The 27,959-nt window shown below is 42.4% G+C and overlaps 1 protein-coding gene across 2 annotated transcripts in view; it reads right to left on the reverse strand.

Annotated features, from left to right (window-relative positions):
• LOC117461979 (ephrin type-B receptor 1-B) overlaps positions 1–27,959 on the reverse strand; it is a 179,212-nt gene that overhangs the window by 122,283 nt on the left and 28,970 nt on the right. For both annotated transcript variants that reach the window (XM_034103977.2, XM_034103976.2), the window contains exon 2: positions 4,113–4,177. In XM_034103977.2, the coding sequence (XP_033959868.1) occupies positions 4,113–4,177 (65 nt within the window). The remainder of the gene's footprint in view (positions 1–4,112; positions 4,178–27,959) is intronic.

The raw sequence follows: 27,959 nt of genomic DNA on the forward strand, positions 1-27,959 counted from the left end.
TCCACACGCACACCCATATTGAAGTTCTGCACGGCTGCCTTTTTTTAGTCCTGTTCACACAAAGTTGATCTCTTACCCTCTCGCTCCAGTTTTCCTAATCCCTCCCTTTTTAACCCTGTTCCTGATCCTGCAGCCCTTTTCAGCTGCGCCGACATAACTTCTACATCTCTTCTCACAGCTCCTTTCATCCCACACTCTTTGCCCTTTCCTCTCTTCCCCACTCCCCCAAACGCCATCCAGCAAAACACATTTTTTTCTAACTCCCATACCAAGTCATTAAGGAATATGAAGAAAAATTACTTTTTTTAATTGTTTTAAGTTTTGATCAATACAAAAAAAGTGTTTTATTTCCAGGTTATTACCCTGTTTTGGCAACATAAAAACATTTCAAGTTAAAACAGGGAAGAGTATAAGGACAAAAAGAGAAAAAGAGACTTCTTCTTCTTCTGGCACGTATTTCAAACACCTTTTGCAGCATTTCTTTAAAAACACCTAGAGAACAAACACTTGCTCTTCTTCTACTTCACTTTGCTGTACATACATTGTTCACACTGAAACCAGATACTGTGAGAAAACACATTTATGTCCACAACTAAAGTGAGATAACTTTAAAGTTTGGTCAAACTTGGGTAAAGAGGTTTTTTTTACATAAATAGTTTGTTAGATTGTCTTTGAAAGCCTAATGAAGAAAAACCAGGTTCATCATTTAAATGAGGTTTCAGAAAACAGGTTGTGTTAAATGTGCGTGTTTTGTCCTTAATGTTGGATCCGTCACGTGAAAACATGGCACGGTTGAGGGCATGTGTCATTAGGAGACTCTGTATTTTCCTTGGCTGAAGTCGAATAGTCCATTTAGCTTAGGAACCTTCCTAAAGGAGTGAAATGACCCGGAAGTCCCTCAGTGGCAGCCATGATAAGTGCCGTTCGAATTCTCTAGAATGATGAGAATGATAGGAAAGGAGGTTTCAAACTTCCTTTATAACCTCCTTTAGCTTAGGAACCACTGGACCTCCCTAACCGACAGGAGAAGCGAAAATGCTGCCCCACAATGCCTTGCAGCCGCAGCATTTGCCGTCACTCAACAGTCGGCCGTTCACGGAAACAACCGATTATGACCGAGAAATTATATCATGAAAGTTACGGTGCTTATTAAGCATTTTAAAACATAGGTGGTAAGTTGCCAAAGTGCTTTGTTTTGAACGTTCATCAGTATTATAATCAAAAAGAGAAATATGAACGTTAGTTTTCACTGAAATTATCAAATAAAGTCAACATTTCAGTCTTTACTGAGCTGTGTGGGGTTTGTTCAACTTTTAAAAGATGTTTGAATGGTGATATACACAGTGATAGATGTTAAGGACTAACGTTTATAATAAATACATCTGTATTGATTTTAAGATCTTTAGTTCATACAATCATACGTATTGGGATCATTGGTATTAATGTGGACCGGAGAGAGAGGGTGACGAGCATAAGTTTCACTTTCCTTTTTTATTTAAATTCCAACTTTGGTCATGAAGAATATGTTTCTCTGTTGTCCACGTTCATAAAGCAAAGCAGCAGCATCAGAGCACGGTGCAGAGTCTCTATGAGTTTACAGTAGTCCCTCGTTCTTATTAAACATCCATGTTGTAGTCCGCTGTATAGAAAACTGTGGTTTCCATAGTTTCCCCACAGCAGCAGACGCACAAAATGACGTCCGCTGGCGCATCATAAACACGTCGGATAGTGAAAGTGCATTCGGATTCTCTAAAGTACCGCAGTCTCTTCTCCTAAGTCCTTTTGAATTCTCCTATCCACTATCCCTTAACCCCGTGACGTTTCACTCAGAGGTCAAGGAATAGACGATAGGGTTAGAACTTAGGAGCTGATTTTTAAACTATCCGACTGCAGCCCTTAGGTAGGTGTGCATGAAAGGAAAACAGACGGTAAGAAAGGAAGTCAGGAATGACTCGAAAGGGGAGACAGACACAGAGAAAAAAGTAATGGGAGGGGAAGTCCACAGAGGGGAAAGTTGAATATATCCAACTGAAATGAAACAACAGAGAAAGATGGAGCGAAAATGTACATTATTAAAATATATTGTCATATTGTTTGCTGTACACATCTGTTTTCCTTCTGAGCCCTCCTCTACGGCAGAGGCAAACATGGGAGTGTGCATCCGCATATTGCTGCTCCATTATACATTCACACGGCCAACCCTGATATGTCCTTGTGTTTACACCGCTGGAACTAATGACACTGCTTCTGCAATCCTTCAAAATTAACCCCCCAGGTCAGCCAAACACACACACACACACACACACACACACACACACACACACACACACACACACACACACACACACACACACACACACACACACACACACACACACACACACACACACACACACACACACACACACACACACACACACACACACACACACACACACACACACACACACACACACACACACACACACACTTCGTATAAACTCCAGAAGGATAAGTTACACCTAGAAAGTAATGAGATGTATTTAATAGCAAAGGGACAACTCTTCTGTGAGTGTGCCCTTTTTCAGACAAATACATTGACCACTTACAAATACAAACAAATCCAGTACTATTAAGATAAATAAAAATATGTAAGTGTACAAGTATTAACATGGCTAACACATTATGTATCTTTAAATAGACAACAATGTTCACCTTATTATAGCCTACAGCCATGGATATGAGATTGACCTTATATGTCCATTATATAACATTTTGTGAATTTGAATTTTGTGTGTGTGTGAATTTCTACCCAGCATCACTCACACACTTCCAGCAAGGTCAAAGCAGCTATGGAGCATGCTCAGTTCTTCCATTGAGTGGTATGAGTGTATTCTCCCTACAGCAGGTCTCTCCGTGCCTGAACCTTTGCACCAGGAGAAGCTTAAAAAACTCTGCTCAACACAGACAGGAGGCTCTGTGTGCCTGGAGGCATGCTGCACTGAACAGGCTTTACTGGAAATAGAACTGTAGATGTCTCTAGTTACTAGATACTTCCTCTTCACAAAAAGAAATTGACAGTGTGAGGCTGATCCATTATTTAAAAATCATGTTTATTCCATTGCATACTTATTATGTAAGTGTGGACCCAACTAATAATTAAAATTTGAAAACAATTATATTACAAAACTATATTTGGTGAGTGAAAATATAATACACATGCACACACAAACATACATTTGTATACACATAAACAATCTCTCTGGTTATTCCATGGTCCTGGTTGTTTTAGTTAATACTCCTTTAGGGAAACTAAAGGAAATGTGGACCGCCACACTCTCCAATGTTTAAACAGAGGCAAAGCTCTGTTTAAGAGCAATAAAACCTCCCTTTACACACGTGTTAAATGCCTCATAAAGACCCACAGACCCAGAAAATGAAGGAAAGAGTCATTGTCTGTCCTGGATGGCTCTTGCCAGATTCATGCTATCAGTGTTAGTCTATGGAGCTTAAAATATTGAATTAGGGCAAAGAGAACAAGGCCCTAAAATGGTCTTTAAATCCATTAGTGTAATAGGGCAATCATACTTTTGATACTGTGATTCTTTCAGAAAAAAAAGAAACCTGTTCCGATTCAGATGACTTTGCACTTTCTTCCATTTCCAACGCTTTCATGTGCATGAAACTACCTGAACGTTGAAAATAGTTCTCCAAAAATCTGACAAAGCCCAGAGCGTTTCCATCTTCTTAGCTCCTCCTCCCAGGTTTCATCCTAATACCTCCACTTCCCTGCATAAATGTATCATTACAGTATCATTATGTCTATGGTATCCCCCAGTCTCCATTTACAGGGACTTAGGTACTGTGTTCTGGGGCTTAGGTGGGCCCATTATGTCATTAAGTCATTATGAGCTGGGACAGAGAGAAAATAATACCCATAATAGGAGCTACATTGGGCACTACTTAAGTCTATACTCCCATCCTGAATGCCTTCCTGCCTATTTGTCTGTCTAGTTGTAGAACTGTACGTGCACTGTGTTTCATGTTACATATCACCGTATATTTTCCCCATCAGAAATAGTTTGCACAGTGTTTTACCCAGCATGCTTAAGTCTTAGCAATATCCAACTCACCCCAGTATTTGGATATGCTGTCCAGCCCAGTTCAGCTGTGGCCACCCGAGTGTCCATCACGGTCTCTGCAGCGAAGGAAGAGGGAGAGAGAGAGAGGAAGACAGTGGTTAGCCTCAGAAAAGCTATTTTGAGTATCATTCCACAGAGTTGAACTGCATTCAAGCCCCAGTGATCACTTGACACTATCATTGATGCACAGAGATGAGATGCATCCTTCACAGCACTTCATCCATCTCTGCAAGACTTCAGTTAAGACAAGAGACATGGAAACAAAGCTTTGGCACTTTTGCTGGAAGGAATGTCTGAGAGCCTCTGTCATGCTGTTAAATGCTGTGCTTTGTATTGTGTTCTCTCTGTGTGAGCAGGACAACCAGTGTGTGCATCCTGCCTTTGTCTGTGTGCGGGCGTGTGCATGCATTGGAGTGGATGTGGTTGTATTTGTCCGAGTGCACATGAGTAACACAGCATGGGTTTGCATGTGATTGTATGTTAGTGCTAAAATGTGTCGCATTGTTTACACAAAAAACGGATTCACAAATGCAGAGGGAGCCCTCCAAGACAAGGCCTTTGCAGTGTGTTGACTCTGAGTGGGGACATACAATGGAAACTAGTTTGGCAGAGATCCCAATACTGTTTGTGTCAGTTATTCTCAAACCACGGTTATAAAATATATATGTTTCCAAAATGTGCAGTATTGAGAGAGCTTTATTGTAGGGCTGTCAATTTAACGCGTTAATAACTAATTATTTTTAACGTGCGATTAACGCATGTGTATTTGTCCTCGGCCCTTCCCGTAGTTTCAGAGCCCAAAGGCTTGACGTTGTTGTTAGTTGATGGTGGGAGATTCTAGCAAGAGATATGGATACAAAAAAGGTGTTTTAAACAGCAAGCCAAGCACACAGCTGATGCTGACAGCCCCGCTCCTGCCGCTCGCTTGCGGCAGACCACGCGTGAAAGTTTGTCGGGGAGACGCATCAAAAGACGCCTGGACAACAACAGCGATAGCTAAATGGGTGGCTACAGCTTAACATTGTGGAGGACGAGGGGCGTTAGATAATTCGGATCGCATCCAACGTGTCGACTGCACATCACAGCGCATTATTTTGACCCACAGTGAGAACTTCAGTCTCATGCTTTGACTGTTGTGAAGACAGAGGAGCGGCATTTCGCCGACAACTGTAAACAGGCTTGTCTGTTTGAGCAACTGGCTCAGTGCTAAGAAGTACACAGGGTTGGGAGAGAGAGAGAGAGTTTCCAGGTTGTTGTATTGAAAATATTCATGAGAATATTTGTCATTGTTCAAATGATAATAAACAAACATTTGCATAAAGCATATTTGTCCACTCATATGTTGATAAGAGTATTAAAAACTTGAAAAATACATTTAGAACAGATACAAAATGTCCGATTAATCGCGATTAAATATTTTTGATCGACTGACAGCCCTACTTTATTGACAAGGGGCAAAGATGTCTTGTGTTTCTCTAGGATTTTCTGAGCATTTTTACTGAATCTCAAGATGCACCTTGTATTACAATATCGCGCTCTGGTTGCAAACAAAAATGAGACAATACAAAGTTATGGTCTCTGAAAGAAAGATCTGTCATAGGGGAACAGTTTTAGAGAATTTATCTACCTCACTTTCGACTTGTATTACACAAGGTGTCTTATCTGGCCCCATGTCTATGTAATATAAGACAAAGATTACCTCTTACTAATCCTCAGTGACACATCTTAGACAAATACGTTTGGCAGTTCCCCAATGAAGTTTGTCATCCCCGTTTTGATTAATATCTGCCCTGTTGGCAGACTGAAATGTGGAAACCTGATAGAGGAAAGAAGAGAGAAGTATGACTGGTCGATCATGCTCCTCTCTCTCACACACAGATAGATGTATAGAGTGATGGACTGGATGACATGTTGGCCTTAGCAGTGTAATGATAGATTCATAATTTCCCTGGTTACTGACAGTTTATTTCTGGCTTAAACCTTCCCTCTTATTGAGAGTGAACCAGGGCATATTTCATGTTTTTTTTTTAAGTCCCCTGCCACAATATGCCCTGAGTAGAGTCTGTTGTGGCCAGACAGATAAAAAACAGAGACAGAGGAGTGAATGGTATGTCTGGGTGATCTCTGGTAGATAAGCAGGTTGTGTGGGGATTTTCAGAGCAACGGCGGTTGGTGTCTTTGGCTTGGAAGTCTTCCACTATCACAGCAACGGTTGGCTAGCGACGCCCACACGTGTCGTTGATAAGAGAGAAATCTCACTCTGATTGAATGCAAAGACACAACCAGCAGACGCTGTGCTTGTTCAAGAAGAGGTTTCAGCCCTAAGCACCCTCCCTTTACCTACTCCTCCACAGGAAGCACACACCACCAGCTGTTGCTTACTTGGAATCTGACTGAACTTGCAGTGATTTGGAAATCATTTCAAATGATGGAGCACTCGAAGCCCGTCATCTGCAGTTCAAGTGGTCTTGGTAAAAAACAAGTACACAGAGGATGAGTGACAAGCCACCAGTAGGAAAGAAAGAGGCTTTTCATTCTCAATCTCCACTTACTGGGAGAAACTGTCCTCAGACATGAAACCAATTAGCCTAGGTAATTCAGCTGCACACACAAGCACTTACACAGATACACATTAAGCCACAAACGGACACACATGCTGAGCACATACACACACACATATACACACGCAGTCACACATTCACCAGCCAACTCAGAGAGCAATTTTCTGTGTACCCCTACAGTGACAGTCTTGTTCACACCAGCTTCCATCAGAGTATTTCAATTTCCCTAAGATCTGCCTTGTCTAGTTTCCACAGTCAGCCAGCTAGCTCCAGCCTGCCTGCCTGCCTGCCTGTGCGACTCGCTGTCAGCTGGGGAGATAGGAGCATGAAACAACCCTAAGCGCCAGCCAGCGTTGTGGGGACTGCCAACCCTTTCTCAGGGGAAATCACAGAAGCTTTAGTCAAATCACACGGGCACTTGGTAGGCCATTTCCCATTTCCTTTTAAAAGCAAGGACGGGGGAAGGAGGTGCAAGATGGCGAGGGTAGGAAGCAAAAAAAAGGTCAAAGGCCCTTGGGAGGGCTGGGTGAGCCATATCATGTGACCTAATGTCCACCATTAGCAGAATATCAGAGCAGCAGATGAGTGAATGGAGTATGCTAAGTGGTTATTAGCAACAGGGTGGGACTCGCACAGCCGTCATGCCGAGGCTCACACACCTGTCCACTGGCACTGGGGATTTGGAAAATGTCCCTTGTGTACGTGTATGTGTGTGAGTTTTAAATTAGCTGTTATGTGGACCATTCATCCATTTAATCATAAGTGGATTTGAAGAGATTCCTTTTAAAACAGGCAACCCACATTAATTGGATAAGCCAGCTCTTTTATGGCAAATTCAGGTTTAATGTTGAAATTATAATTTATTAAATGACCTAAGCTGCGAAAAACAATTAGGTTCATAGCAACATATCATTACCGTTTTAAAGGAAACATTGTCAGATTGGCTTCTGGTCATTTTTAAATGAGAACATCCTTTAGGCACAGATACATTTATTTGCATATATAGATTTTTTTAAACAACTTTTTCTGTGTGTTGTCTAGTAACTGTAAATATGCATTTTAAGTAGTTGAAAAACATATTTCCTTTGACTTATCTTTCCTCACTGTATGTGGGATCCAGGAATGTAATGCTCCATTACTCCTCAGCTTAGCCTATAAGACACCCTTAAACAATTTGTCCTCCCTTTCCATGTCTCGCTGATTCCAATCGCAGTAAAGTCTGACCGCACATCCTGTTACCATCTCTCCCATCAGTTTTTACCAAGTCATTTGGAAGACAGGTAAAGACAACAACTAGCTGTAGTCCCTTATGTTTGGAGGGTAGCCCAGAGTGTTTTCTCCTGCATTCATATTCTGCTATGTCAGCTCCACCTGCAAGCTCCAATAAATTAAACACTGCCAGGTTCACTAGCAGTTCAGTCTGTGGGAAAATTATTAACATAGAGAGCTTAATGTTGACTAAGTCATAAATCAATTGGAAAACAATAGCTTGTAGGTGTCAGGGTAGCTTGCCTGGTATAGATTCAAAGAGCTGCAAGGCTGGGGGATGTGATTACATCGCGGAATATTAGTTACTCTCAAACATATAACGGATGTGGTTTGGTTCATTGTGTATGGCTCGCTAAAGCTGATACACTCCCAGTGTTCTCGTCAAAACCCAGAAGTCACAAGCCGAGCCAAAATCAAGGCTCAACGGAGGGCCTATCTTCCATTGCCAGAAAGCACAGCTCCTTCTCATTAGCAGCAAGTGGCAGATCAATACCAAATGGTAGGCTGTTTCCACAGATACAGAGAGAGGGAGGCAGAGAAATGAAAAAGCAAGAGCGACTGCATTAAACATTGATGGGGCCTTGCTCTACAGATCGATAAGGCAGCCCTCTTCACACAATTACACGTCAGCAAGCAGTCGCATGATACATCACATGCACACACATGATTGCATTATGCTTGTATTTTGGGGAAAATAACCACTATACATGAGAATTCAGCGAAACATAGCGGAATAAGTGGATGCGCCAGTCTCTCCTCCTTCTTTGAGCCTCGATGTCTGATTTTAATTCCTCAGTGTACAGGTCAGAATCACAACACGTCTCTATAATTCCCCCCCTTTGTTGCCATGTCTGTATGATTGTATGGCTGCTGGTCGATAGAATATGTGCTAAAGCGCCTCTCTCAAGCTCCCTGGTTCCTTAGTCAATATGGCCGGCCATTCTCTGCGGATTTCCCTACCCAATACCCCCACCCCCCCCCCCACAACGGTCTCCTGTTCAAGGATGCGGGTGCACTTTGTAATTCAATGAGACAATCATGTCCAGATGCTGGATGCTGGGCTGAGAGGGCCTACTCTTTGTGATTGTAGCGACACACTGATATCAGATCCGAGGGCCTTGAACAACATTTTTTAAGAGGGGTTTATCTTTTCTTAGAAATGGAATCAAGATGTGAAGACAAAGACAGGGAGGTATCGAAGGGGAATAGACAGACAGAGGAGATGACAGAGATGAAAAACCAAGATGAAAAATCAGTGGGATTGAAATGAGCACTTAACAATGATGAAGCCCTGTGGTAGCCTGCTGAGCCTGGCATCTTAATATGAGGCTGAACACAAAGTGACAAACAAACATGAGTAAAGGCTGCTGCTTCTCCCTAACTAATCAGCCGTCCACTCAGGGGATTTATGAATAAAAAGGGAACGTTTTTGACACACTGAAGTCATTTCTGAACAAATCGTGTGGAAGTCTGTCACACGGACACTACAACCTGGGAAATCACACAAGAAAGAGTGGGTATTGGACTGGAAAACAGGGCCAGCTCAAGTCCAACATGGTTGACAGCATTGAGCTGATTTAAAACACGGTGACTGGGTTTATGTCAGATCACTGCTTCAGGGTAAAAAGAATATGAAAGAGGTGATGTCTTTGATTGAGTCACCGTGTTCAACAGAGAAGACAATCCGTGTGAACACAGATGTATGACTTCTCTAATCTGTGCCACACTAAAGCCTTGTCACTCAAAGTGAAGGCTTTTCACTTTAAATAGAAGATACAGAGCAGTCAACAGGAATGTATAAAAAGAAATATGTTACTTCCATGTCTCCCTGAAGACAGAAATGACAATGTTGCTCATTTGAAAATTGAACAGAAAATAATCTGCCATCCTTTGAGACATAAACTGGGAGTGATGGGATACCGCATCGGTGAGCCACAGAGGGAATAAGTGAACAGGCTCACAAAGCACAGATTGCATACACACACAAATGTATTAACAGTGTTCTGGGCTTATAGACACTCGCTTTGGCTGAGTGAAAATAACATTTTCAGCATGAAAGAAGACCAGGTCAGCTTCAGGGACAAGAGACACAGCCAATAGAGCTGAGAGAAGACAGAAGAGGGGACTTACAGAAGCTAGAGTAGGATCAGCAGCAGATGTTAGCAAGAATGCCTCACAAGACAGGGAAATGAATAAACATGCAGTATCTGCACAACCTGGTGGAATTATCCTATCAACACAGCAAGGTGACATTCTCTTGGCCTTACACATCTGGGCTGCCACATCACATACAACTTTAGATTCAACCTTGCGTCACAGCAGCCGCTCTCTTTCCCCCTTACCGGTTTGTAATACAGTTGCTGTGGAGAGGGAACAATAAATCACAACAAGCTCACGTATCTAATCATATCGTCATGGTCACTCGCTCATTCAGCTTTGCAACAGAAACAATTATGCAACCCCCTCACCACACATACGCACACTTCACACCTCTCTCTTTCTCCCTCCTTTTCTTCTGCCCTTGTTCTCTCTCTCTTTCTCTCCCACCCATTCCCTCTCTCCTGGTCAGGGGAGAGAGGTTAGGCACATCATTTGCATTCATTAACATTACATTAGCAGACAGAGTGATCTTTAGAAACCAGGCTGCCGGAGAGTGTCATCTTTAATTCATCATAACCCCACCACCCAGCCCTCTCGCTCTCTCTTTACCTCCACCTTCTTCTCCTCCCTCTTCCCTGTCCCACGCATCCATCCGTTTTCCCCCGCGCCCTCCCTCAGTGTAATCCCAGCGCATCCTTTCTCCTCCTCTTTTCCACGCGTTTCTTCACTCTCCATTTACCACCGTCTTTCATCTTCTTCACTTCTACCGAGTCTATTTTTCTGCCTTCTCGCTTCTATTACTTCCCCTTATCTTTCTTTCTCTCTGCCTGCGGTTAATGACAGGCTACATGGGGGTTTGGTTCACTTCCTGCATGAGCTCTATGCAGGAGCATGAGCTCTATGCAGGATAAGGAGAAGAGGGGACACACCCAAAAAACACAATATACTGTGCACCTATAAGCATCAGTCTGAGGGACAATACTAAGCTCAGGATCTCCCGGCTTTTATACAAGGCTCTCTCTTCTGACCCATTGACCTGTGCTTATTACAAAATAAATATTTACTCACACACACACACACACACACACACACACACACACACACACACACACACACACACACGTAACACTTCTTTCTCAACTGCATCTTAAATAAACGTCCTATCTCTTCTTCGGCAGTGGCTCAGTCAGTAGGGGCTTGGACTGTGAGCCGTAGGGTTGATGGTTCAAGTCCCCGACCAGACCTAAATATGGAGTGTGGCCTTCTACTTGGAGAGGTCCCAGTTCACCTCCAGCCCTGCCGTGGTGCCCTTGAGCAAGGCACCGGACACCCCCCTTCCCCCCTCACTCCCATTGCTCCCCGGGCGCTGTACAATAGCTGCCCACTGCTCCTAGTACTAGACTCCTGGCACTAGGATGGGTTAAAAGCAGAGAACACATTTCACTGTGTGTGCTGTGTGCTCTGCATGTGTGAACATTAAAGAGGGTTTCATCCCTCCCAATTCTTCTATTCTTCTTCTTAATGCCTGCAAAGTAATTTTCTAGCTGACTGGATGTAAAGGAGAGTAAAACAATGCTGTACTACATTCTAACCATTTCCAGAGACAGATACGACAAATCCAACCAAGAACTATGGGTCAATTTAAGCAAACAACCTAATTACTTTTTCGACAAAGACTTCCACTTACCACCTTCTCAAAAAAAGGCAGTTTGATGCAAAGATTTAGCTTAACCATAAGGGGATATGGACTTTATGCTAGAAACAGTTCAATGTAAGCTGAATCCCCACAAATATTTCAGAATATATGTATCAGTTCCAGTTTTAACAGTTTTGGTAACATTTCCATGAAAGGGTTCATTTATATCAGCATAATCTGGTGAAACACGGTGTTCGGCATTCTGACGAAGGATATGGCATTTCAAAGGTCTCTTTTTTCTCTCTGCTCCTGACGCACACAGGAGACATATGACCGCTCCTCATTTATGGCTAAGGGTTCATTTTGGTACATCCAAATCAGAATAAAAGTGTATTTCCCATTTTTGTATGTGTATTATATAATAATCCTAATGCTTAATATACACACTTATTGGGTTGCAAAACACGTAGCACATTGAGAAACTCAATATTAAACCATTTAAACCTCACAGTAATGAGCCCAGGATCTGCTAAGGTTTGCTGTAGCAGCAGAGCAGCAGCAGCGACCAAGCAATAATCCAGACGGAAGAAGCGCTAGCCTCCCACAACCATCACAATACTCATTACTGCTGATATTACCTCAGCCAGCTTGTCTGCTTTTAAGAAACCTGGCAATTTGCTGCAGTAAAATTAGGTAATTACAACTCTTATCATGCTCCTCACCTTACAAAACAGCATTCAGGGAGAGGGAGACTACTCCCCTATGGTTCACTGGCTGTGGAACAAGGCTTTGGCTGGCTTCCCAATCACTCAGCCACACCCACCCACTGTCATATAGTCTCTTTGCAGTTCCCACGCCTCTTTCTTTCCAATAAAAACATTTAAAGCAGAAATGTGATCACCATAATGACACATCTGAAAGAATTCCTCGATCAATGCCCCAAATTAAAAGTGCAGAGTTGCTGACGTGAACCATGAGGCCCCGAGGAGTATCTCTTTACATCACAACAACTGTGCCAAATACACTCCCCTGCTCCTAGAACCGAGAATATGAAAATAAGTAACACACTCTGTTTATGTTGGATAGCTAGCATGTAGGGAAAACATGGTAATGTAATGTAACCTTATCCCATGAGGAGAACTGCTTTACAGTGGAAGTATATCCACTATAGCTATGACATGTCCAAACATCTCATAATGAAAGTTAGAAGTCAGCCCTTTCATCACTTCTGCTGGCTTGAGACATACTGTAAGTAGGCTGACAGAAGAGAACCTGGTCTAGGTCACATTTGGATTATGTGAAGCTGACATTGAGCAGTAAAAGCTTTGGCTTATGGGCTACACATGGTGGGTTAAAGCATCTCTGTTTATGAAGCAGATCTGGAAATAGTGCAGAGTTAACATAATGATGTCACTCAATGATCTCCCTCTGCTGTCCTCCACTCTAATTAGACAGTGTGTGTGTGTGTGTGTGTGTGTGTGTGTGTGTGTGTGTGTGTGTGTGTGTGTGTGTGTGTGTGTGTGTGTGTGTGTGTGTGTGTGTGTGTGTGTGTGTGTGTGTGTATGTGTGTGTGCGTGCGTGCGTGCGTGCGTGCGTGCGTGCGTGCGTGCGTGCGTTAGGGCTGCTCAATTAATCGTATTTTAATCGCAATTACGATTATGGCTTGCAACGATTACGAAAACAACGTAATCGAAATAAAACGATTATTTTTGTATCATAATTGTTTGTGTGTGTGTGCATTTCCATGCTGTTGATGTGTGATGGGTTAATAATCACAAAACTTAGCAGGTAAACAAATCAATAAAGCTGATATGTGCCCAGTGTCTCTGAAGGCTTCTCAGTGTGACACGCCTTATTGCATTGTATAGCTCCTGGGGGTTAGGAAGGCACAGAAATTGATGGAACTGACTGTCCTTTTCTGGCACACACTGAGATATCCATCCTGTAATATGGGGAGCCAATATGGAGGTCAGGGAGCAGGATTGAGCAACACACTCTCACTCCCTAAGCGTCCAGGAGCGACGTTTGGTCAGTGTCCGTGGCGTCCAATTGTGACGCTCCTAGGCTCCTTCAGCGTCATAAAGGGACGCAAATAGCTTTCAACTGATTGCAATGTATTCCCATCTGCGTCGGGATTTGACGCTCATGGAAGCACGGCATTCGTTTGTGTTGGCTGCCCTTAAAAAGGCAATGTGCGCGTCCATTCCCATTGGATAACTGAGAATTATACACCCGGAAGTAAGTATTCCCCTTACTGTCGATTGATTTTACAGTGATATCTGCACTACTCATCGACTAAAAAACACCAGATTATCCTTGTTAATTACACAACATTGATTGGTTTAAATTGTGTGCAATGCTTTTGTATTTTTCCCCTTCGATTCGGAGAAACAAATATTTGTTCTGAGTAAAGGATGGCAGAAGACACTGCACTACCCAGAATCCCCAGCTATCGTTTGGACTACACCATGTGCTCTGTTTGACAAACCCCGTTTTTTTTACCATTAATTCCAATGGCTGGCGTCTATGTCGTGATCTTCAAATTTCTCCCTGCAGAAAAAGAAAACATGGCCGAACTTCGTTTTATTCTCGGTGGAAAATGCCTATTTTAAAGTTAGTTTGGCCATTAAAATGCGTTTTGATGTCATTTGATGCGAGAAATATGAGTTGTTATTTCAGATTATGTGTGCAGTGGATGTACATGATCTTTAGTTTGCTAGTTATTACGAAGATTACTTCAGGAAATCGCGACGTTTTCATTGTTACCAAGGTGGTTGCTAGGGACGCTGCTATCGATATTATTTCTGTTATGTTGTGTAACTGTTTAATGGTGTTATCTTTATTGCTACCCCCTTCCCCGTCAAGTATAGTGTTGGTCCACAGCGCAAACATATTAGTTTAACAAAATCCGCATCTAAAGATAGCCTACGTTATTTTCCCCTGTGCAATTCCAGTTTCACATCTCACAGCACATCGTCATTAACAAATACCGGAAACAGACCGAAAACATTAAAAAAAATAATAATAATACTTTATTCCGAGTGTGCTTGCTTTTCTCTTTGAAAGTCATCACATAACGGCATTGTAATACACGGTTCGGCTGCATTAAATATTACATATCTGCCATAGTTCTGTATTTATAGAGCCCTGAAGGGTAGACTTCTAGACAAACATGAGGAACTGAAAACGTGACGTGGATCATAAACATCAGCCATGAAACAACATCTTACATTTCTTTTCACACAATACGTCTCCTTGCAGTATCAACACTAATTCGGCTGACTTTTATATTTGATCCAATTGGTAGATAGGCTGTATTTACACCATAACGGTGCACAGCTGATATAAAGGGACAACTAATGGTTAAAGCATGTTATTGAATTTCATAATTTGTATTATTAGATATTAATAGGATCCCTATAAAGTATATTCATTACTCGTTATTCTCTACTAATAGTTAATTAAAGACTGTATATAATGACTATTTTGCACATCCCTTTCAAGATTTTCTAAGGTTTATTGACATATCATATAGGCCTACACAACTATGGTGTAGTTCTGCACTGAATGAAAAACTTGGGTCGCAGGTTCCTCAATAGTGCATTACAAGACATCTATCAATATGTGTGCATACCTCCAGCAATGTTAACTATGTTGAAGCACTTATTTTAACTGATATTATACATAATGTATTATACTCTTATAAGATGTATGTAGATATTTCATCTCCGGCCTTGTCAGGTATTGAACAATCAATAAATAAAGAACACAGAATTGTTGAATATAAAACACAGAATTTCTGTGATTATACTAAATGATTTTCAAATAAACACCACTGCATATTTAACTGTTACATATGCTGATGTAACGCAAATGTTCCAATTTGGGATCTTGGACCCGTTCAAATCCAGTTTTGGACAGTCTGCCGTGGTTCCATCCCATTTCAAGTGCTGTTCGAGAATCGGCGTAACCCTCGGAGCACACTCTCCAATCACAGAGCTTGAGGACTATCACGGGGTTTGTCAAACAGAGCACATGGTGTAGTCCAAACGATAGCTGGGGATTCTGGGTAGTGTAGTGTCTTCTGCCATCCTTTACTCAGAACAAATATTTGTTTCTCCGAATCGAAGGGGAAAAATACAAAAGCATTGCACACAATATAAACCAATCAATGTTGTGTAATTAACAAGGATAATCTGGTGTTTTTTAGTCGATGAGTAGTGCAGATATCATTGTAAAATCAATCGACAGTAAGAGGAATACTTACTTCCTGGTGTACAATTCTCCGTTATCCAATGGGAATGAACGCTCACATTACCTTTAAGGGCAGCCGACACAAACGAGTGCCGTGCTTCCATGAGCGTCAAATCCCGACGCAGATGGGAATACATTGCAATCAGTTGAAAGCTATTTGCGTCCCTTTATGACGCTGAAGGAGCCTAGGAGCGTCACAATTGGACGCCACGGACACTGACCAAACGTCGCTCCTGGACGCTTAGGGAGTGAGAGTGTGTTGGATTGAGATAGAGGGAGAGAAAGAAGAAAGAAGGTCTGCAGTTCATATGAAGAGACAGTGAAGGGGATATGGAAGAAGTAATCGGAGAGTCACTGAGATGGAGAGGGCATCATGTGGCAGTGTCCTGTGTTATCTTATCCAGAAATGGATCTAACCTTAGCTGAACACAAGAGTCACATCCTGGAAACCACCCGACCCTATCTTACTATCACAAATGTACAAAAACATGTTTGGCTCGTGTATGGCACTTGCATTATTTATGAACAGTAAAACACAGGAACAAAATGGTCTTGCAACACTGACATGAACATCACGCCACATCAGAAAAGGAAATGCATAAAAGGATTTAAGAAAGTGCGTGCACAGAAAGACACGATATATGCATGCTTACAAAACCCATTTAACACGGCAGAGCCCAGCTGTACCTCCTATCATCACCATTGGGACACTGTCAGAGTTTAACTCAAAACTCTGGCTTTATCAGAGCAAAGACTTAAACTTCTCCTAAAAATAAAACATGAATAGTATACAGCCTTCCCAAAAAAGTACTCAATACTTATTCACTTTTTTCACGGCTAGTTTCTCCCTCAGAATAAGGCACTGCACCACTGAAAAGTAATAAATAAGACTGTGTTCATGGGGCAGAAGCCAACACCAGCTAGCTATATCCAATCGTATTAAACGCTGTTGTTAACCATGTCTGGATGCACCACAGCATTGACTCGTTTGTCCTGAGTAATTCCCCTATTGGCAGGTAGGGAAACAGGCATGAGAGCACAGTGGAGAGACAAGGCCTTGAGGGTTTGATATTGTACTCTCCCTTCATCTCATCTGTGGCAGTAAAAGAACAACCTTCAACCACCTTGAACCCAGCGGAGCCGAGTTTCAATAAAAGTCAAATTATCACCTGCGCCCATGGGGCTCGGAAAAGGCACTAAGCCTGAATTGACTTTGCATAGAAGACGATTTAACAGTCATATGGAAGTGTGAGTGAGTCAATCATATGACACACTTCTATTTCTCACTGAGAGGAGGTTAGCAGCGGTGAGCAGCGGTTACCGTACCCTGTCGGGACAGGGTGCCACTGGGATGGATCAATGATTGTTTTCTGCGAGTGTGAGCGTGTGTGTGTGTGTTCCCCAGCACGTACATGTGGAAGCCCATATGCCAACATGCAATTGGGAAAGTGTTATTCAATGAAGTTGGTGTCTTCCCTTGACCGATGTTGTGAGATCCAGGTAATTGCTGCCTCAGTTTGGTATTCCCCAGCCGTGTGTGCTTCACCACAGGGACAGTGCTGGCTAAGCCGGTGTGAATGAGAGGAAATGCTCGGTGTGATCTCACTCCCTTAACCACAAATGGGTTGTTCTTCTGGGATCTCGTTAGTGAAGCTCCACCACACACACACATCTACACACACACCCCTTCACCAACAACACACACGTACATAAGCGGGGAATGCCCGAGAGTCTGGCTCAACTATCGGCGACCGCAGACAGGTTGAGATCATCTCTCATTCTCCCCTACATTCCTCGCTATCCATCTCCATAAAAAATGCCACTGGCCTCTCCAGTGCCTTCAAGCAAATACAATGATTTCCATTACAAGCCACTAAATTCACCTTCTTGCAGCATATGCTCACACGCCTGCGGAAGTCTATATATTTTTGGAGATGGGCTTTGTTTTTCCTCCAGGGCTGCGTTCAGCAGTGAGGGAATAAGAGATAGAAAATAGTCCCGGGGCTAATAGAAAAACTTTCAGCAGAGGATCTTGACCTTATAGCAGTAGGATGACAGAGGCAGGTGAGACTCTCCAATGAGAATTTATAACGAGAGAGAAGAAAGAAAAGAGAGATAATTTGTACCTCTAGGGAGTAAGAGTGAGGCAGACCTTTTTGAGATTATTTCTGTGGAGGTCTCTCATCCTGCAGTGAAAAATAGTACATACCCTCTCAATGCTTTTTAGGGCTTCTTTACAGTTGGGCAATGGAGACTGTAAAAAGAGGAAAAGGCTGATATATATATTTATTTTTCCAGGAGGAATGTGTGTTAGATGTCCTTCCATTTGATGCGGTTGTTTTTATTTTTATCATCAACCCACTCTTTTCCTTGTTTCCTTTTTTAAATAACTAATTTGTTTGCTTTATTTCTTGCTCTCTCACTGTCCTCCTCACTCTTCTTTCTCTGAGTCACTCTGAATGCAAAGCAGTAGCTCAGTGAAACACTAAACTCTTCTGGGATAGCAAATGACATTTCACACACATTACATTCTGTCTGTTTTGCCACAGGGAGGGTGTGGGTAATGTTGATCTCTTGCCACCCACCTACACAAATACAGACACACACTGTATCTGATTTGGCATCCAGGACGCCCGGGTGCTTGAGCTCTGGCCCAGAACGCAGCCCCAAATGTCACAGCTGTCCAGTAACACTATAAGAGAGCACAAACATCAGCCATCCCTCTGACCCTTTCTGCTCATCAACCAACACAACTATTATGTCTCTTTTTTAAAACCTGCCATTTCGGATCTTCCAAACGGTCTGTTGATCGCTGATGTAACAGATACAACACGGGAGGATCAGAGGGTGAGCTTCTGGATGCAGAGTGACAGCCTGTGGTCACCCTCTCTGCCAGCCAGTGAAAAACAGAAAGCTTTCAAGCAGGTCTGTACTTGGCAGCCCCGCCAGATGAGCCTATTCACTGTTGTGATGTGAGGTGTGTTCCAGGAGTCAAAGTGCGACACTCTGCTCACCGCTCTAAAATAAGGAAGCTAAAGAGCTGAGAAGCCTCGTTAAATATGTAGTGCCACCGACCCACTTCACACAGTTTCTTTACTTCACGCTAAAGAAGCAATGGCAGCAAACACTCTCTCACTGCTCACTTTGCACACTAAGAAACACACACATTCACGCATCCACACATGCACATGTAAATACAAAGCAGCATACAGCTGTAAAAGCTGCTCCAAGCTGGTAAATTATTTCTCCAGTTGTATGTCTTTGGGTTGAAATAGATGCAGGTGCCTGTCCTGTGTGGGTGTGAGTATCTGTTGGTATTGTAAACAGCTCTGAGTGGAGACACAAGTGCTTTGCAGGTGTTTGGAGAGAACAGCACTATGTCAGGACCAAATGTATTTTAGAGGAAATGGCAACAGTGTTTGTGTTGGAGGAAATAAGTGCACCTTTGGGTGTTTTGTTTGTGTGTAGGAGAAAGTATATCTAACACTAATGGCATCTGTTTGAAACTGATTGGTGGCCAAGGCTGGAAGTCACTAAATCTGTGTCAAAACATTTAGACAATCGTAGTTATACTGTGTAAAACTAAGGCTGCGTTGTCAAGCTGATGTAATCATCTCCATCCATCTTTTTGTCATAACGTTGAGCCTTGATTTAAATCTGACAATGAACATTGTAAAATCATGACACAACAGCGGTAGTATATTGATCCAGAGAAGTAATAATGACTGCAGGTGTTACAGTCTAAGCCAGGGGTGTCAAACTCAAATTCACAGTGGGCCAAAGTTAAAAATGGGTACTAGTTGAGGGCTGGACTGGTTCAATGTTTATTGCAAAACTAATTGAAATGAACTTATTGCACATATTAAACCTGGAACTAACAAAGCTTAAATTATTGCCTATAAAAACAACATTAAACATTAAATAATCAGTTGCATTAATTTCTTATGGCTCTATCTGCAGCTTTTCCCGAGTCATTTCTTATGATTACATTTTTCCACAGGCCAACAACAGCTTCAAAAAAACTATTTACCTCAAAGAACAAACCAAACATGCCCTGTTGTCGTGAGAGAAAAAGTGCAGAAGGAAACATTGAAACTCAGTTTGCTGCTCTGTGATGCTAGTTCAAGCCAGATACTTGGCATCTCATCTTGGGTTCATCAATGTTTGGGGTCAGGCTCTGAGCTGAGGAAATCCTTGAGTGAAGGTGTGCGTGTAATATACCGGCGAGCCAGATCTAATAGTAATTACAAATTAACCTGCGGGCCGAAATTAAATCCACCAAGGGCCTGATTTGGCCCCCGGGCCTTGAGTTTGACACATGTGGTCTAAGCCATCGACCTGCAGAGTCCCAAAAGACAGAAGGAGCGGTTTCATTTCAAATGTTAAAACTAACGCTCAACTCACAGGGTTCAACTAAATATTTCGGAACAGGATTTGCATTAGGAATGCCACTTCAATCAAATCTGAATACAGAGAAGGACACACATTCCATGATTCTTTGCAAATATTAATAGATTTGACCATTGTTGAGTCTTTTACATCCAAGAACACATTTTATATAAATGTGAGCATTGCTTTGTTACATGTTCTGTCTGTATTGCCTTTAGTAGAGAGAGTAATAAGGAAGCTTAAAATAGAAATAAAAAGCCTTTTATTCCAGGCCACGGGGTACCAGCAGTTTATAAATGTTACAAGTGTGGAACCATAAATATATAATTCAATGTGTTCATTTTGATGGACTGTCTTCTGAGTGGTTAAACATTTCTAATGGTGTACCACAAGGTTCTGTTTTAGGACCACTTTTATTCTCCATATATATTAACAGCGTAGGTGATCATGTGGATGAAGCTACTTTATTTATTTTTATGCGGATGATACTGTGATGTATTGTGCAGGTCCCTCCATTAAAGAGGCTGTTGTTAAATTACAGGCTGTTTTTAACACTATTCAGACTCAGCTCTCTGAATTAAAGCTTCTTTTAAATGTGGATAAAACCAAGGTAATGCTCTTTTCAAAAGCAAAAAAGACACCAGAGCCTGTTTTAGATATTGTAACTACGCAAGGAACAAAACTTGAAGTTGTTGCCCGTTACAAATACCTTGGTATCTGGCTGGATGATTGTCTCTCTTTTAAACGTCATGTCAATAACCTGCTTAAAAAACTGAGGGTTAGGCTAGGGTTCTTTTTCAGAAACAAGTCCTGTTTCTCGCTTGAGGCCAGGAAAAGGCTAGTCACTGTGACCTTTTTACCTGTGCTGGACTATGGTGATTTGTTGTATATGAATGCACCTGCCAATTACCTGAGCAAATTGGATGCTGCGTATCACAGTGCTCTGAGATTTGTCACAAATTGTAAAGCGCTTACACATCACTGTACCCTGTATACCAAGGCAGGTTTATCATCACTCTCTGTACGGAGGCTCAGTCACTGGTACACTTTTATTTATAAAGCTATGTTGGGCAAACTCCCGTATTCTGTTCCCTGGTAAAGCAGAAAGTTGCGGGCAGTTATTGTCTGAGATCGCAGGATGTGGTCTTGTTAGATGTACCAAGAGTAAGGACTGTTTTAGGTAAGACGGCTTTTATGTGCGCAGCTCCACTTGCTTGGAACAGCCTACAGTCCAAATTAAAATTGAGCAATTTTATCTCTCTGAATGTTTTTAAGGCACGTCTGCACGAGATGCTTTCTGACACTATGGGTGTTTGTAAGTGTTGGTGAATATGTAAATATGATGTCCTCTATTGTTTGTTTTTATGTTGTTTTTATGTTTCATGTGGAACTAAATTGATGCAGGTCTCCCTTGTAAAAGAGATCAATGATCTCAAGGGACCTATCTGTCTAAATAAAGGTTTGAAATGAAATGAAATGAAATATCTGCAGTACGTGTAGTTCATAATACTCATGAGCGATTGAAAAACAAGACACAATGTACCTTCAGTCATACACTCAGTACATACAGCAGTTGTATTAATAAGATAAAAGCACAAAACACTGTGCATGACGATAACAAGAACAACGATTTTACCGACTATTATAAAAGGAAATGTTCCAAATGTTTTCCAGTGAACACAGCACATTTCATAAAATGCTTTGGCTCGGGCTTAAGTGTATGCTGAGCAAATATGACTAGTGCTTCGTGAAGTGTTTGTTATCTGCGGCTGTGCCGTTATTAATATAGATGGGTGTTGGAATGACTCCCAGAGAGTTTTCACACACTACCACTCCTTTTTCTCCTACCCAGGGGTGTTGTTAGCCTGTGTGTCCCCTGACAGCTAGATCCACATAATGAGGCTGACAGACCAAAACAAACACAGGTACAGAACATAGGAAGACAGCTAAAAAAAACAGCAAGTAGAGTCAGAGGAGATGAAGGAACGAGGCGGGCCATTCGCTATCTTTGGCAAGACTTATGGCAATGCTGTGGTGGATGTGGCTGGCTGTGGTAGACTATGAGTCATAACACTGCTTATTATCCCTGCCTTTTGCACACCATCCCCTATTTTCTTTTAAATCTCTGTTATTCCCTTTTTTCCTCCTCTGCTGTACACAGATGGGTCATGGTTTCTGTTAAGGCAAAGGGTGATAATTGATGGTGAAATAATGCACTGTGCTATCTCCTATTTCTTTGTGCCCTTTTCTCTCTGTCTATTGCTTCTTTCTCCCTCCCTCTCCCTCTTTCTCTCTCCCCCCAGGTGTGCTGGTGACTGGGGCTCAATGATGAACAGAGCCACAGTGTCTGCTGTCTCTAATGGGGGCGTTATGCAGGAGGATTGGAGAAGTGCTCACGCCAAGCTCATAAATCACGATCTCCAGTAGAGAGACTCGCTGCAAGGCCTCACTGCTCCACTAACCCTGCAATTGATACGCACATATAATCAGAAAATAACTACACATATACACACTCATGCATATACATATTGAATATATGCATACATTGTCACATGAATATATGTTGATTAATACACACACTTAAATGCAAATCTGCACTTACGTATACTGCTACTGCACAGCCCATTTCCCTGACTTCCAGGGCGTAGTCAACATTCGCCATGTAACTACTGGGACACAATTCACTTACATCTGTCCAGTGACAGCACCTCTGCCAACAGGACAGTGTGCTACACCGGAGCTTGTGTCAATGTGATTGAAGTTTGACAGATCAGTTAAAGCATTATTAGTGCTCCCTGTCACAGCCCAGCACACACAGAGGCCTGCCGGTGCCACAGGTGAGGTAAACACAGGCCCCATTTAGCATATTACCCATCAGTCAACACGACAGGCAAAGAAGATAAAGAAATGCACACCCACTGTGAGTGGGAAAACAAGCACTCCTGCCTGCCCCATCTCACAAGGAGGGCTATATGAAGGTATTTTGCCGAATGTGCATGCACAGGCAACCCACACACATACACACAGACATTCCCACCCGCACACACAAAAATACCAAACACAGGCAGATACTTTTATGCACATACACACAGGTTGATGACAGAAGAGGCTTTACCTAAAGTGAAATATCTCCAGGAGATGCCTTACATAGCTAATTGACTGTGATGAGCTGCCGCTGGCACGTCTTGATGCTTTAATTTTTCTTTTCTTATTTATCCCTCAATTTCTGCTTTATCTGCACAAAGATAATCTGGGAGGAATCCACAAAATGGGTAATTTATAAGCCAGAAATCCTTGAAAAGATCTCCAACTGCTGATGCGTGGCCCTTTCCCGCTACAAATATGCTAATCTGGACAATCCGAGGTGAGGAATTTGATGTATTATCTGCCTCGATATAACTATCGCTTTACAACAACATGCTCCATTTGACACCTGATGATAGAAGTAAAGGTAAATCTAAACTCTCACTTTCAAGACCATTTATCGAGAGAAACACCATGCCAGTTAAGGTAGAGGAATGCTCATGGGAGTTTACACACACCAACAATGTCAAGCTTTTAACTGTTAGCGTGTTGCCAAAAGGCAGGGGGCCGTGATGTGGTAACAGGGGCTTAACCAACAGAGCTGTTTGGAGCAGAAACAGACAGCTGGCACAGTGGTAGGGAGACCCGTTTAAATGCTTCTCCTCAGGAGGCCACGAACCAAGTTGACCTTCGCAGACTCTGTCAAATAGACTATACACACTTAAGTAAATGGCAGGCTGCAAGAGCCTTTTGGTTGCCCTGCACTTTTCATTGTGTTGCAATGGCAGACAAGAGGGATGTAAAAAAAACAAAGAGAATAGAGATAGGTTAAAAAAAACAACAGAGGGAGACAGGCTGATGGAGCGATTGATACAGCGGACAAAAGGTAGACAGCACGCATACACTCACTGCAATGTTTACACGGTCTGCTGGTATTTGTCTTGCATCTTTGAAATGGCATGAAGCAACCTTTATCCAGCATGATTCCTCCCTGAAGATAATGGATTGTGAACACAAAACCTCCTCCTCAAACTTCTTCATCTGCCCCTTCCCCACTTTCCATCATCAACAGACACAGACACACACACACACACACACACACACACACACACACACACACACACACACACACACACACACACACACACACACACACACACACACACACACACACACACACACACACACACACACACACACACACACACACACACACAGACAGACAGAGAAGCGCAGACACAGCAGACAGAGACAGACCCACACACACACACACACACACACACACACACACACACACACACACACACACACACACACACACACACACACACACCTCTGTCAACACTCCCTGAGGCAGTAGTGTTAATTCCTCCCAGCCTATTCTCAGACACACATGGCCGTGGAGCCTCACTGCGAGATTAACCTTTGCTCCCGCCACAGATCTGTTTTTCAGAGGGACCGGCAGTCCGACAGGGGCCATGGCAGGCATATAGTAGCTCATTGTCAGAACACTGTCAGCGCTGGGCCCTGCATTAGCAGCTTTTGAAGAGAAGGACTGTTGACGTGGGCAGGGTGCCAGCCAAGAGGAAATGCAGGCCTACTGCCCCACACAGCACTTAACCTGACCTTTCCCCTCAGGATGTGGGAAGGGGGAAGGAGTGTGATTGGTGTCTCTGTGTGAGCACACGTGTATACCTGCAAAGGTGAGAGTTAAAGTGTTTTTTATGCAATTGGTATTTTTGCTGGGAATAAATTCCAATACACAAGAAATAAACGTTCTTGATATTTTCCTCAGTGTCTCAGTAGCACACAATGTGCAGTCCCGTTTTCCCTGTTCGCCCCTGTGTTGCATTTACCAGAGAAAAAGGTCACATGTCTAAGTTAATGTAATGAGCATGTTCTAGAGAAATGCAGACACTGGCACTCAAGCTGCAGTTACAACAGGAGCAAGTACTTCACCTTTGTTAAAACTACAAGTAAAAACACTGAATTTGGCTTTTATTGAATAGTTGTATTCCTTCACACACCCCAGCTGAATTACATGTGAAACCAAAGGTTTTTCACACAGATTTAAGCCCGGATCTGTGGTTCAAATGCTGATTGACCCACATGCACAGCAGTAGTAAAACCATGAAAATCAATCGGCTGTTAAGTATTTGTTTTGTTGTAAAAAATCAATACTAAATTGCTTTCACACATTATCAATGGAATACACTTACTACACTCACTGACTGGACTACATTCTTACTAACAGCGTTCACTTTAGTCAAGTGTTCTGTTGCTGTAATGGAGAAATAAATTGCTTAGACTTTAAAACACGTCTTTCAACTTAATAGACTGGAGCAGAATTGACAGCATAGAGCGAGGGAAGTGAGAGACAATGAGAGGGAACAAATGTGCAATGAAGAGACAAGATCGAGCTGATCAACGGCTTTGCTGTCATTTTGATAAGATATTGGCCTTTTAACCAAGCTGCCGAGGCAAAAGGGACAATGGACAACAAATGTCCTGCAAAAGAAAAATGGTGGAATATTCCACCTGCCTCAGCTCCAATCTGCCAAACCCGGTTTTAAAGACTTATAATACAGCGGAGGGAGGAGGAGGATGAGGAGCGGAGGGACGAAGCAGGAGCAGCAGTCGGCAGCTTTGTACCTCATTGTGTGGTTTGAATAACACGGACTGGCAAGATAGCACCAAACAAAAGCGGAACAGGAAAAGGCCATTGGAGAGTTCCTTTCAACAGCCTCGTGTTTCGTGCGCTCTCCCCCCTCCTCCTCCGTCCACCCCCATGTAACCCAGGTGACTCTTCTTCCTCTGCTGCTATCCAAGTGAAAAGCCATTCCTGCCAGTGAGGTTCCCCGGTGGGTAATGTACTCTTTAAAGCACCTTATTCTCTACTAAAAGCAGACAGGGCCTGCAAAGTCATGGAACTGAAGTGCTCCTAAGAACAGGTTCAGCTCAGAAATTGAGCAGGGAGGATGTGGGACTTGTCGGACTGGCACAGAAAAGGCTGTGACCGAAAAAGCGATTTGGGTTTTAATGAAGCGCTGATGAATGGGCCTCAGATCCCGTCAGCTATAACTCAAAGCCCAGGCGGAGACACGCGCCTGGCAGGGCAGAGAGCTGCACACTGCTGGTTCACGGCGGGGTCACAGTACCCTCACACTTATTAGCCATGGACCAGATAGACTTAACAAATGTTGGCTAAAGTCTGGTTTGTTTGTAAAGCAAAAAATGTCTTTAAATGTAGTTGTTCTGAATGTTTTTAGGACATGCAACTGTGAGCAGATATGTGCAAGAGTAGCTGGGGGAGTATATAGTATGTGTATGTAAAACCCAGTCATGCAGTCAAACAGCACATTAAATGTTCAGATTGATATGTCAAACCCAGTGGACAGGATCATATAATTCCCTGGGCCGTGTCTAAGCAAGACCTCAGGCCTGCTCCACATTACCGAGAAATAGGAAAGTCAAAGCACATTATGTTTATTGTGCTTCTTGAGTTACGGCATCTTTCAAAGACTTTCCAATCAAAATGTCACAATATTGCTCTTAGTCATATACAGCCACATAATGTACTTTCCGGTTTTGCTACAAGCAGCGGTGTAGACTGTCAATATGTAACTGTGGAGGAAATGCTCTTGAGATTCTGACAATGAAAGATATCCCATTCTTTTACTGCATATCCAAAAGTTAAGATGTGTGAAATTGATCCAAATTTGAATACCAGGATTAAATTCATCACTGTGTGGTGTCCTTGTCCCATGTGACATGTAAAAATTCATCAGCTGAAAAAGCTACTGTAATGAAGAAAAACTGAAAAACTGCCTCTGATTTTATTTGTAGTGATTTGTGAGAGTGGATTAAGGCACTAATGTTCAAGGTTTTTTTGGAAATATTGTGTATTCATAAATGAAAGTCACACAACTTGATTGTTGCCCTACTGTTGACAAGCATTCTGCATTTTTTCCCTTTGGTTTGACAAAAATATTTTACTGACTACAATCTAGTATATCCACTAACAAGGCATACTCACATTCATTCCTCACTACTCGCTGGATTTTTAACTGTGAACAATGCTTAACCAATGGCTGTCAGTGGCACACAGTACAGTACACGCTATAGACAGCCAGGGAGCCTACTAAAAACAAATGGCTGAATTGATCTGAACAGCAATTGTCACTGCAGTTCCCAGGCCCAAAACAAAAACGTGTTTAACTTGGCCACTACACTACAATATACTTCCAGATGTGTGCTTTAGCTGTGATGAAAATAAGAAGTTGGGTAATAGAGAACCTGTTCAGAAATAAACCATCAGGTGCAACAGTTTTAGCCAAAATAAACGTTTTTTTATCAATTATATAATATTTATTGATTTTCTGAGTCTCCTCCACAGCTGCATTAATTTGATTTGATTTGTGTTTGACAAACGGATCTGTATTTCTAATCTGCACAAGTTGTGTCTTTTATTCGTTTCAGAATAAGTTATGACTTATTTAATACATCCATACTTGTAGTTAGTGCATAATGCATGAGCACAGTTACCCACTCATGCACTCACTTGCATGAAACTTTTCCACTTTTAATCATAAGCTAGTCTCCTTC

This window comes from Pseudochaenichthys georgianus, chromosome 17 (assembly GCF_902827115.2).
Source record: "Pseudochaenichthys georgianus chromosome 17, fPseGeo1.2, whole genome shotgun sequence".
NCBI lineage: Eukaryota > Metazoa > Chordata > Actinopteri > Perciformes > Channichthyidae > Pseudochaenichthys > Pseudochaenichthys georgianus.